The sequence below is a fragment of the Musa acuminata genome, chromosome BXJ1-2 (genome assembly GCF_036884655.1).
Source record: "Musa acuminata AAA Group cultivar baxijiao chromosome BXJ1-2, Cavendish_Baxijiao_AAA, whole genome shotgun sequence".
NCBI lineage: Eukaryota > Viridiplantae > Streptophyta > Magnoliopsida > Zingiberales > Musaceae > Musa > Musa acuminata.
In genome coordinates, this window is record NC_088328.1 from 17,064,387 (window position 1) to 17,076,896 (window position 12,510).

The following is a 12,510-nucleotide window of genomic DNA, read 5'->3' on the forward strand; positions in this document are numbered from 1 at the left end:
TTTTTTGAAATTTATGATATACTTAATCTTAGAAAAGAAACTAATTTGATTTTATTGATAATTCTTGGAGGGATCACTCGATCTATTCCCATCACATCATAAACCTAAAAAAGGGGGAATCTTTTATTTCCATGTCCGTGTATTCCTCATTCCCCAATTCGATTCCCTCTGCCAAAACACGATACTTTTTTGAGTTCCCCTCCCCTTCATCCCTCCACCCGACTCCCCAAAATCCAACCTTTCCCTTTCTCCCTCTCCCTTATGGATCCCAAAGACTCATCGAAGCAGCCACAGTATGTTTCCAGGCTCCCCCAGGAACGCTCTCTCCCACTGTCTCATGAAACTGATGCAGCAGCAGCAGCAGAAAGTAGCGATCTTGTGCCTGCCGCAGCCTCAGAGAGGCACGGGGGATTACAGGTGGTGGCAGCGGAGAAGGATGAGCAGAGGAAGCAGCTTGCGCCCAAGAGGAGCTCCAACAAGGACAGGCATACGAAGGTTGAAGGCAGGGGGAGGAGGATCAGGATGCCGGCCCTCTGCGCCGCCAGGATCTTCCAGCTCACCAGAGAATTAGGCTACAAGTCCGATGGGGAGACCATCCGGTGGCTCCTCCAGCAGGCGGAGCCCGCCATCATCGCGGCCACCGGCACGGGCACCATCCCGGCGTCGGCCCTTGCCTCCGCAGCCGCGGCTGGCCCCACCGGTGCCACCGTCTCCGCAGGCCTCCATCCCAAGTTCGATGAGCTCGGACCCCGGCCTAACCGGGCCATGCTGGGGCCTGCTAGCTTTGGCCGGCCCCTCCACGGTCTTTTGCTGCCGCCTGGTGTGCTTGACTCCGGATTCCTGCAACCTGGTTCGGCCGCCGCTGCAAGTTCCAGTGCGGGCGGCGGCGACACATCGGTGAGCAGCTTGATGCAGAGGATGGGGATTTTGCACGGGCTGGACTTGCCCGACGGCAACACAGGTCCGATGAGCTTCGCGTCACTGCTGGCCGGACATGGACAGCAACTGCCGGGACTGGAACTTGGGCTATCACAGGATGCCCATTCTGGTGCGCTGAATCCTCAGGCCTTGAACCAATTCTATTCGCAGATTGGGCATGTCATGGGTGCAGCTGGTTCAGCTGGGAGTGGGCAATTGCAACACCAGCAGCAACAACAAGTCTTTTCTGCGGAAGACGATTCACAGGAGTCAGAGTAATGGTTGGAAGAGTTTTGTAGGAAAACTTGCATGCTAATTGTTGGCTTATTTCTTTGGATCATGAAGATGGCCGGGATCGGTAAGTCTCTGTGGCACATGGTGATGGTGGTTTCTTCTGCCTGCTCCTCCCTTCTCTGCAACCTCCATTTGTGGTTTCCCAATTCTGGTGTCACTCTCTCTTTTAGTTCATATGAGTGATTTATGTTATCAGCTTGGGATAGTAACAATATAATATTGGATGTATAGTTTTGCAGTCCAAGGTTGACAGAGCCGGATATACTGTGCCAGGATTTCATGTATCATGATGTCAAGGTGTGCAGGTAAGCCATGTTCGATGATCAATTGATCTGCGATTGCCTTGCTCTCTGAGTTGGAAATATCATCATCCATTACACTTATGTCTTGTACCTCTGTTAGGCATGCCGAGTAATTTTCGGTTTTCTATTGATGTTCTGTAAAATATTGCATACGCAAAGTCTGGAAATGTTATTTTATCTCTAGTCTTACCATTATTGACTTCAAGCCAGATAACTGACACTGTCTATAGGCATTCTAATTCTCCTCTTTCATATTACTCGATAATTACATGTTTTTATGATAAAATTCTATTTATGTCTATTTTTATTAACTAAGTTTTTTTTGGTTTATAGATTTAGGATGTCTTCGTGAATATTGAATCCATTACAAAATTATGTTATTTGTCTTATTTTATGATATGAGAGTTGATTTGTGCTCAAAAATATTGTAATACCTCAATTAATCTTACATCGGAAGTGGACTAAAATGAAGATTGACCTATAATGATCTGATTGGTGTATTATTGTTAACTTTAGTTTAAACATGATGAGCTAGCTATTCAGATTCAATAAAGTTAATGTGCCAGTTATCTTATGGTATTCGAGCTAACTTTAATATTATTAGAGCACGGTGAGAGACTTAAGTAGAAAAGGGTTACTCATGGACGGGGTCAGTTCGTTGAGCCAGAACCACTAACTTCAAATACTTAAGTTGAAGTTAATATTAATACCCATCAAACCCGATCATTGTTCATTTTGAATTGGCTAAAGAGTAATATGAACTTGAGAAAATTGTAGTTAAAAAAAAAACACAATGTAGGCCAAAATATCAGTCCACTTATGTTCATCGCACTTCCTACGTGTGTTGTATATGTGATAGTTGTCATACTGAATTTACAACGTTATGTCCAATTTAGTGTGAAACTTCATGATATTATTTAAAATGATTGATATGAAAGGGAAGAAAATAAACTGTTGCACTTTGTGGACATAAATTCTATAAGTGTTAAGATGATTATTGCATCGTGTTGATGATTCAAGATTTGAATAGGCAAAATCAGGATTCAAATTTGGAAGTGCATAACATGTTGAGAAGATCAGGTTATCTTTGTCAAGTTCATGCGCCTCGGTCTTCTTAGTTTTGTCAAATTTATGTCGAGAAGATAATATGTGTCTCAACTTGCAAAATTTCTTAGTTTTGCAGAACCTCAAATTATTGAGTTTAGTATTGTCTATAAATCTAAATGGACTTTAATATATTATCGACATTTTCAATAGTTCAGTTTAGTTTGGCTTTCCCTGATAAAACTCTGTTTTGATACTCTCAAAGCTTTCTATAAGACCTTATGCATACTCACACTTTGTTGTTCAAATATGGTGCTGAGAGACTATTAATTGACATGCTATTTCTTCTGAATCAAGTTTGCATTTTTTGCCATGGCTGCAGACATCAAAGCCAGCAGAAGTAAAGTTGGAGTCTGGATTAGAAACAGCACAGACAATTATTATTGCAAGTTACGACAACGCTTCTTTGCTGTTTGCTGATTCTTAACCTTGCTGCTTCTGGTGGAAGCTAAGAATACATGATGAGTGAAGACCCAGATTATATATAGGCATCAGAACAATCTGCTAATCCAGCTTAGATGATTGTGGATAGCTGGCAGATCTCTTTCTAAAATAAATTTAAAGAAGATTGACAGGCAGATCAATTTGCAGCTTCGGAGCCATAGTCTGAGAGTTCATTGGAATCTGTCGTCGACCGACCGTGCCCAGTGGATGATATCCAGTGTGTCCTCCACTGAAGTGGCACCAAGGCAACTCCACCACCTCCTGTTTCATCTCCCTCAAGACCTCCAGAAAGACTTTGATGCCGCATGGGAGCTCAATAGGTCCAGTGTTGGGAGTACCCAAACTCCATCTTCGCTGCTTAAAGCTGCATCCTGAAGAGAGGGTGGTTCGCACTCTGTTCGGATCACAAACTGCTCCCGCTCCCTCTCATGGCCGATGAACACAGTGAAGCACCCCTCCTTTCGTTGGCTCACTATATATTGGCATCACTCCAAGGTCTTCAGTATCAGGCCCTTTGGCCTCTTCTCTTTGCCATTTCCGAGCTTCCCCATGCAAAGCTTCATACAAAGAATGCACTACTGTGATATGGGCAATATATGAGAAGTTTGTGACTGACCAAATGAGCTTATGTGATCAACCTGTCACAAACTTGATGAAACATGACACTGGCTCTTGGGACTCTCAGGTTACACGTAATTTCTGTAGTGGATCAAGTGGCATAGTGATGAAGCAGATGAAGCATAGGTTGTGATGAGGATTTGTCTCAATAGATGGAAACCAAGCTGATAGAAGAAGATGGTGACCAAGAGATGTCAGTGGCACTATATATAGAAGGGGAGGAGGCAAGTGCAGGAAGCGTTGGCTGTGCTGTTCATCACAATTGCGTCCATTTCGGGAGATGCATGGTGTTACGGTCAATAACTGTTCAGCCGTAGCCTTGGGGTCGTCACGGCTTGGTCCGGGTTCGGAAGGCGGTGGTCAACGGGTGGGGGAGCTCCTCGAGCCCGCTGGATCTCCGAAGGCGTTGATCCCCGAAGGCTTCTCACCTGCACAAAGGTCGGGTCGGGGTACTCGGCCCGACCCCTCCGACGATCAAGTTAGAAAGATGTGGAGGGGGTGAAGGAGGAGGAAAAGCCCTCCCTCTCTTTAGTGTGTTGAGAGTGTCCCTATCTCTTATGAGTTCGGGTGTATTTATAGATGGATTTAGCGTTACCTGACTTGACCACCTGTTGGAGTGAGGGGGTACCTCTGATGGCGTCTGACGCAGCCGCTGGGGTCGCGTGGTGGAGCGGTTCGTAGCAGGGTATGGGCGGGGGTCAGGTCATTGTCCTGCCTCGCCGTGGTCAACCATGCGGGGTCGGAGGTCGCCGTTCAACAGCGGGCGTTGTCAGGGCGGGTTTGGTCAGCGTTATTGCCTTTCTGGGGGCTGTCGTCACGGCGCGTCATCCGACCATTATTTTCCCTATCATATCCCCCCCCCCAAAGAGGAGCCATGCGTCGGTGGTGACGGGGGAAGGGAGCTCGAGGCATGGCTGTGTCTCTTCGAGTCGAGGTGGTCTTGGGTGGCAGGCGGTTCAGTTCGTTCTGCCCTGATGGGGTTTCGGGTGTGCCGACTGTACTGGTGGTGACCTCGAGCGTTACGCGACCGGGGAGGCCTCGGCCGTTACGCGACCGAGGAGGTGGCCTCGGGCATTACGCGACCGAGGGGGCCTCGGGCATTACGCGACCGAGGAGGTGGCCTCGGGCATTACGCGACCGAGGGGGCCTCGGGCATTACGCGACCGAGGAGGTGGCCTCGGGCATTACGCGACCGAGGAGGTGGCCTCGGGCATTACGCGACCGAGGGGGCCTCGGGCATTACGCGACCGAGGAGGCCTCGGGCATTACGCGACCGAGAAGGTGGCCTCGGGCATTACGCGACCGAGGGGGCCTCGGGCATTACGCGACCGAGGAGGCCTCGGGCATTACGCGACCGAGGAGGTGGCCTCGGGCATTATGCGACCGAGGAGGCCTCGGGCATTACGCGACCGAGGAGGTGGACCCAGGCGGGTTGCGCCGGCTTTTTCTCTAGGGAAGGTCAAGGAGCCCGTTCCCTTTCGGTGTCCGCCGGGTTTCGAGCCTGATATGATTAGGGCTAAGTGTGATTTAATGCATTTAAGTTCGTCTCGATTACCGTCCCCGAGGCTGGTATGGTGAATGCCTTGATGCCCGCGTTGCGCCGTAGCCCTCTGCTATGTCAGGCCGCATTTATTGCGAGGAGGCACCCTTTTTTCCCCCTGCAGCGGTCTTCGGGAGACGAAGGGTCGCCGCCTTCGGAGGGATGCGGCCGGCTTATAAGAAGCGTGAGGCAGGCTGTAGGGGAAACATCTTTTCCTCCGAGCGCGTCGTACTGTCTTGTGTCTCCTCGCCCTGTCCGTGCCTACTGTCCTTCCTCTCCTTGCCGAAGGTCAGTAAGAATGGCGTCCTCTTCTTCCTGCTCATCTTCTTCTTCATCAAAAGCCGGCGGGGCGGCGGCTTCATCCGATCATACGTCGTCGTCGGACGAGAAGGGGACCAAGGCCCTTGAGGCCTTGATGTGGCCCCACGATCATGACTCCACCGTGGGTGAGTCAACGCTGAGTCTCCTCCGGGATTGCTATGGTGTTCCGGAGGAGTTCGTTCTTCAAGCTCCCGAGCCTGGCCAACGTGCATACGACCCAATCCCTAGGGGTTTTGCCCTTACCCTTGACGCTTTCGAGGCCGGGCTACGCCTCCCTCTACACCCTGTCATAGTTTCCTGCCTTTCCTGGTGGCGTATCTCCTAGTCTCAGATGGCGCCGAACTCGTGGCGCTATCTGGTGGCGTTTTTAGGCGAGTGCCATTATGCCGACATACCCCCGACTCGTGCCCTCTTCCTCTCCTGCTTTCGTCTCTCCAAGGGGTCGGGGGGTTACTATCTGTCCGCCCGAGCGGGTTTCAGGGTGAGCGGGGCCCCTTCCAGCAATAAGGGGTGGAAAGAGCGCTTCTTTTTCGTCAGTCGCTCGGAAGACTGGGGGTTCGGCGTCCGTTGGGGGGCGCGTGTGATAGACAACACCACCCCGGTTTTAGATGACAATGAGCGCCTGGGGCTTCGGCGGCTCAGAGAAATCCTCCCGTCCTCCCAAGCCATCCGGAGCATGTCGGAGCGGTGGTTAGTGGAGGCGGGACTTAGCCCGGCACCTCTAGGTACGCTCCGAGGAGCGGTTCCCTTGGGGGTTTCCTTTCCTTATCCTGGCGTGTTGTCGCTTGACTGACAGTCCTTCTAATTCTTCTTGACAGACATGGTGCGTCTCGAGGCTTTGCGTGGGGGGAAGACTGCTGCCGCGTCGGGCCGCTCGCCTTCCGTCGCCAAGGTGGGCACGAGGGAGGCTCCCGTGGACGTCGAGGCGAGCCGGTCTCGGAAGAGGGCGCGGACGCCGTCAAGCGGGGCTCTCGAGGTGGTTGCCACTCCGGCAACGGAAGCCGCGGTGGCGCCGGCAGTGGAGAGTGCCGCTGGAGGCCTCGGAGGGGGCGAGGCCGGTCCGAGCGGAGGCACGGCGGCGGAGGCGGCTCGCCAACCTTCTGTCCGTGAGCTTCTCTGCCTTCCGCTAAGGGAGGATGAGCCGTACCTGATGCGGGAGGTGGGTGCTCTCCCCCGCGGTATGGCCACCGATCCTCTAGTGGCCCGGTGGGATGGCTTTACCCGGGGCACCCGGGTGTGGGCCGACGGAGATAGCGCGGGCAGGTTCATCCGTGGCGGGCTCCATCCTGACATAGCCCGGGACCTGTACTCCCTGCCATCCGGCGCTCTGCTCAGCAAGGCAGCGAAGTCCTTGTTGTGGGTAAGCGTCCTTTCGCCTCTGGGCTTGGCTGTTTGGAAGGGCTTAATTCTAACTTTGACCTCGTCCTTCCCTCAGGGCAACCACTATGCCGCCGCTTTGATGGACCGCGTTCGAGACGCGGGACAAGTCATCGCCGCCTTGAGCTGCCGCAACGTCGAGCTTCGGCGGCAAGCGGACGAGGCCCGGGCCGGGGCTGGCCCCGAGGCAGTGGCCGCTGCTGAGCAACGTGCCTTGGGCTTGGAGGCCGAGGTGGCGCGGCTGACTTCGGAGCTCCAGGCATCCTCCGAGCGACTCGCGGAGTTGCAGACGCAGCTGGAGGCGTCCGAGGCATGCAACGCGGAGTCGCAGGCTCACCTGAGGGCGGCAATGGTGGAGTCCCGCTCGGCGAGGTCCGACTCCGTCGAGCTGATTCGACGCCTGGAGGAGGCGCGGGCCGAGGCGTCGGGGGCTACCGAGGCCCTGGAGGCCGAGATCCGCCAACGGCCGGCAAAGGACAAGAAGCTGGTCGAGGACTACAAGGCTTCCTCGGGCTTTCAGCTAGGCCTTGTCCGGACCGGGCGGGTCTCGTATGAGTATGGATATCGGGTTGCCCTTGCCCGCTTCAAGGCACGCAACCCCGACTCGGAGGTCGTGGAGGATCCCTTCGGCTCCTTCCCTGAAGATCTGGGCGTCGACATGCCGGCAGATGTTCCTTTTGATGATAGCCCCGACGCCCCTGAGGACTGATGTCCTTTGTATTTTTTCCTTTTTTTTTTTTTTTTTGTAACACCCCCTTTGCTTTCGAATGAATATGATCTATCTTCTTTCTCAATGGTTTATAACCGGCCGAGCCTTATGGAAAGAACTTTTTGAGATTTTGTGCATTCCAGGTCCTCGGCAGGGACTGGCCTTCCATTGTGGTGAGCCGGAATGCGCCGGTTCCGATGACTTCGGTTACCCGATAGGGGCCTTCCCAACTGGGCGCTAGCTTGCCTCTTTGTCGGCTCGGGTCACTGACCTCAGCCCGCCGCAGGACCAGGTCGCCCAATCTGATAGGTCGAGGTCTTACCTTTCGGTTGTAGACCCTTGCGACCGCCCTCTTGTAGGAGAGGGCTCTTACATGTGCGTCGGCACGTCGCTCTTCCAGTAAGTCAAGGGCGGCTCGGAGTCCTTCATCCGAGGTTTCCTCATCGTAGCCTTTCGTCCGGAGGGTGGCAATGGCTATCTCGGGGGGAAGTACCGCCTCGGTTCCGAATGCGAGGCTGTACGGGGATTCTCCCGTTGCTGTTTTTGGTGTGGTGCGCAGCGCCCATAGTACACTTGGGAGCTCGTCCGTCCAGGTCGTCCGAGCCGCGGATACTCTTCTCTTGAGCCCGTCTAGGATGGACCGGTTGGTCACTTCCGTGAGCCCGTTCGTTTGGGGGTGAGCGACCGAACTGTACTTCAGTTGGACTCCGTGTCTTGCGCAGAACTCTCGAAACCTCTGGCTGGAGAACTGGGGCCCATTATCCGTAATAATGGTTTTGGGCAGGCCGAAACGGGTAATCAAGTTTTTCCAGATGAACTTCTCCACTTGCTGCGCCGTGATTTTTGCCAGTGGTTCGGCCTCGACCCACTTCGTGAAGTAATCCACGCTGACGATGAGGAATCTCCGCTGTCCTGCGGCTAAGGGAAAGGGCCCGAGGATGTCTAACCCCCATTGCGCAAACGGCCAAGCGCAGTCGATAGGGGCTAGCGGGACTGCCGGGAGCCGAGGTGTGCGGGCGTGCTCTTGGCATGAGATACACCGCTGCACGTGTGTTCTTGCATCCCGGCGCATGGTCGGCCAATAGTAGCCTTGGCGGAGTATTTTATGCGCTAAGGTCCGCCCGCCGATGTGTTCTCCGCAGGCACCCTCATGTATCTCTGCCATGACGGTTTGCGCCTCGTCGGACTCCAAGCACCGCAGGAGGGGGTACGAGAAGGATCGCTTGTAGAGCCGCCCGCCCGCCTCAATATACCATGCGTGCGTGCGAAGCAGGCGCCGGGCTGTTGCTTTGTCGGGCGGAAGAATTCCGTCCCGTTTGTAGCGCAGCAGTTCTTGTACCCAGGAGGACGCGCTGCTGGTAGCCGCGGTCACGATTTCAAAGGCACGGGCGGGTAGCTCCTCGACCTCCGGCCCGACTTCGGGGGCAGGTTTCGAGGCCAGCTTAGCCAGCGCGTCAGCGCGCTCGTTCTCCGCCCTTGGGACATTAGATAATGTAAAATGATGGAACTTCGTGGCTAAGTTCCTTACCTGTGCCAGGTATCTTGCCATGGTCTGGTCGCGAGCCTCATATCCTCCACGGAGTTGCTCGGCCACCAGCTGGGAATCTGTGTGGACACGGAGGGAGTCCACCTGCATCTCGAGCGCCAACCTGAGTCCCGCTAGGAGTGCTTCATACTCCGCTTCGTTATTAGTGGCGCGGAACCCGAAGCGGAGGGAACGCTCGAATGACCGCCCGTCGGGGGCTCGGAGCACCAACCCTGCGCCCGCCCCCTTTGAGTTGGCCGATCCGTCGACGTGCAGGACCCAGGCCTCGGGAGGTCGTCCGAGGCTCCCGTCCTCGTCTTGGGTTAACTCCGCGATGAAGTCGGCGACGGACTGGGCTTTGATGGCCGTCCGGGGTACGTATTGTATGTCATGTTCGCCGAGCTCTACTGCCCATTTGAGGAGTCGTCCTGCCACATCAAATTTAGACAGGACCAACCGAAGTGGTTGGTCGGTAACTACCTCCACGAGGTGAGCCTGGAAATAGGGACGCAGCTTCCGGGCGGACAGCACAAGGGCGAGCGCCAGCTTCTCGATCGGAGGGTATCGTTCCTCCGGGCCGCTGAGGACGTGGCTTGTGTAGTAGACCGGGAGTTGGCCGTTGGAGCTTTCTTTAACCAGGACGGAGCTTACTGCGCGTGGGGAGGCGGCCAGATAGACACTCAGTTTTTCGCCGGGAGTGACCGAGGCGAGCCGCGGGAGGCTGGCCAGGTGTCGTTTTACTTGCTGGAAGGCTTCCTCACATTCTGTCGTCCATTGGAAGCCCCTCGGATTTTGTAGTGCCTTGAAGAAGGGGAAACAGCGATATCCTGACCGAGCGAGGAATCGGGACATGGCGACGAGTTTCCCGTTGAGGCGCTGCAAATCCTTGGTAGTCCGGGGCGATTGCATGTTGATGATTGCCTGGAGCTTCTCGGGGTCGGCGTCGATCCCTCTTTCATGCACGATGAATCCGAGGAATTTTCCTGATGCGACACCGAAGGCGCATTTCGCGGGATTGAGCCGCATGCCGACCTGGCGGAGTGTAGCGAAAGCTTCGGCCAGATCAGCCAAGTGAGTCCCGGCTTCTTGGCTTTTTACGATCATGTCGTCGACGTACACCTCCATGTTGTGGCCGATCTGGCGGGCGAATATCTTGTTTACTGCCCTTTGATATGTCGCGCCGGCATTCTTCAGGTGCCATCCCGATCTGGTTATAGCCTGAGAAGGCGTCCATGAATGATAGGCGGGCGTGACCTGCCGTAGCGTCAACCAGCTGGTCGACCCTTGGTAGGGGATAGCAGTCTTTCGGACATGCCTTGTTAAGGCTAGTGTAGTCAACGCACATCCTCCAGCTTCCATTTGCTTTTTTGACAAGAACTACATTGGACAGCCATTGCGGGTACCCAGCTTCTTTTATGAAGCCCGCCTTCAAGAGGCGAGTCACTTCTTCTTGTATGGCTGTCTGCCGCTCCGGGGCTTGCTGCCTCAGCTTTTGTTTCACTGGGCGGGCGTCGGTGGAGATACTGAGGCGATGTAGGGCGACCCCTGGGTCGACGCCCGTCATGTCCGAGGGTGACCAAGCGAAGACATCAACGTTTTCTTGTAGGAGGCCGACAAGTTGTTCTCGTTCGTGCTCGGGTAGCTCTGACCCGACCCTAATCGCCCGTTCCGGGTGATCTTCTTGCAGCGGTATGGCAACTGTGGTTCCCTTCGGCTCGACATGAGGAGCCGACCTCTGTGCTTCTCGGGGGTCCGTCAGTGGTGGTTCGACTCTGGGCTTCTTAGGTAGCGAGACGGCGGTCAAGTAACAGCGTCGGGATTCTCGAGGGCTTCCCGCAGTTTCACCGGTCCCTGCGGAGGTCGGGAACTTCACGATCTGATAGTAGGTCGAGACGACAGCTCTAACTTTGTTGAGTGTCGGCCGGCCAAGGATGGCGTTGTAAGCGGCGGGGAGGTCGATGACCAAGAAGGTGGTCATCGTTGTCTTTGACTTTGGCGGGACTCCCAGGGTCAGGGGCAAGGTAACCGCCCCCAGCGGCGAGACTGAATCACCGGTGAAGCCGGTGAGCGCCGAGGACACCGGCTTCATGCTATCTCTGGGTAGGCCGAGCTTCCGGTAGGCGTCGAGGTAAAGTATGTCGGCCGAGCTCCCGGTATCGACCATGATCCTTTGTACTTGCGCGTTGGCGATCCTGGCTGATATCACGAGTGCATCGTCGTGCTCAGCCTGTTCATACGTCCCGGCCGGGAAGGCGACACTGGGCCCGGGTGCGTGTCTGGGAGCCTCAGCTGAGGCGGCTCGGGCGTATGCCTTCTTGCGGGTCATGGAGTCTCCACCGGACGCGGGGCCGCCCGATATCACGTCGATCCGTCGCTCGACGGGCCCTTCTTGTCGTGGAGAAGATTCTTTGTTCGGGCGGATATACTGATCGAGGTGCCCCCTGCGGATGAGTTCCTCGATCTGTCTTTTCAGTTCCCGGCATTGTTCAGTGTCGTGCCCGCGTTGCCGGTGGAAGCGACAGTACTTCGATCGATCTGCCAACGCCCAGGAGCTACTCATCGGGTAGGGTTCTTTGAGCAAACCCTTTTCCCTAATATGAAGGAATATGTCTGTTCGAGAAGAATTCAAAGCGGGAAGGGGCAGCCCTGGAGCCGGCGGGTCAGATCTGTCCGACCTGCGCCGAGACGTTGGTGGCTGTTGCTGTCAAGGCGGCTCCGATTTGGTCCCCCTGTGTCCCCTGGGTCTTCCGGCCATCCACGTCTCTGCAGCGACAAATTGGCTCGCCCGTTGAAGCATCTCTGGTACCGTTGTGGGGGGTCGCTCTACCAGGGACCAGAAGAACCTGGAGGGCCGTAAGCCTATCATAAATGCCTGCATCAGTAGGGAAGGATGAGCATCTGAGAGCCCTCGGATCTGCGTCGTGAAACGGTCCAAAAAGTGGGAAAGGGACTCATCTTCCCCTTGGTTGAGTCCGAGGAGTAGCGCCGCGGATGGCTTCGGGCGGGCATAGGCGAGGAAGTTGAGCTCAAAGTCCCGGGCGAGCTGGTCGAAGGAAGAGATGGTTCCGGCCTTGAGGCTGCAGTACCATACGCGGGCCTGCCCCCTCAAAGTTGTCGGGAACGCCCTGCACATTAGGGCGTCAGAGGTTCCGTACAGCGCCATTTGGGCGCGAAACGCGACGTGATCCGCGGGGTCAGTAGCGCCGTTGTAGGTGTCCAGGGATGGAAGCCGAAAGTGCGGCGGGATGGCCTGATCCTGTATTTCAGGCGCGAACGGGGATCCTTGGTATCCATCCGTTCCGGGCTCGCCTTTCGACCTGCGAACTTCTTGTTGTACCTCATTAAGGCGTCGATTGAA

The 12,510-nt window shown here is 55.1% G+C and overlaps 2 protein-coding genes across 4 annotated transcripts; both read left to right on the top strand.

The window, feature by feature from the left end:
* The first annotated feature begins 261 nt into the window (after positions 1 to 261).
* Positions 262 to 1,197, top strand: LOC135594859 (transcription factor TCP20-like). Its single transcript, XM_065085368.1, has one exon. It carries the CDS (start codon positions 262 to 264, stop codon positions 1,195 to 1,197), a length of 936 nt encoding a protein of 311 aa, XP_064941440.1.
* On the top strand, positions 1,194 to 7,800 carry LOC135596044 (uncharacterized). 3 transcript variants are annotated; one of them, XM_065087733.1, is made up of 4 exons: positions 1,194 to 1,363; positions 1,444 to 1,517; positions 2,941 to 6,901; positions 6,977 to 7,800. In XM_065087733.1, the coding sequence occupies exons 3-4, from the start codon at positions 6,362 to 6,364 to the stop codon at positions 7,625 to 7,627; spliced, it is 1,191 nt and encodes a 396-aa protein (XP_064943805.1). In that variant the 5' UTR covers positions 1,194 to 1,363; positions 1,444 to 1,517; positions 2,941 to 6,361; the 3' UTR covers positions 7,628 to 7,800. The 3 variants fall into 3 exon arrangements, with proteins under 3 accessions (XP_064943805.1, XP_064943798.1, XP_064943812.1); XM_065087740.1 differs by having other exon boundaries at positions 1,203 to 1,276; XM_065087726.1 differs by having other exon boundaries at positions 1,194 to 1,517.
* The last annotated feature ends 4,710 nt before the right edge of the window (positions 7,801 to 12,510 follow it).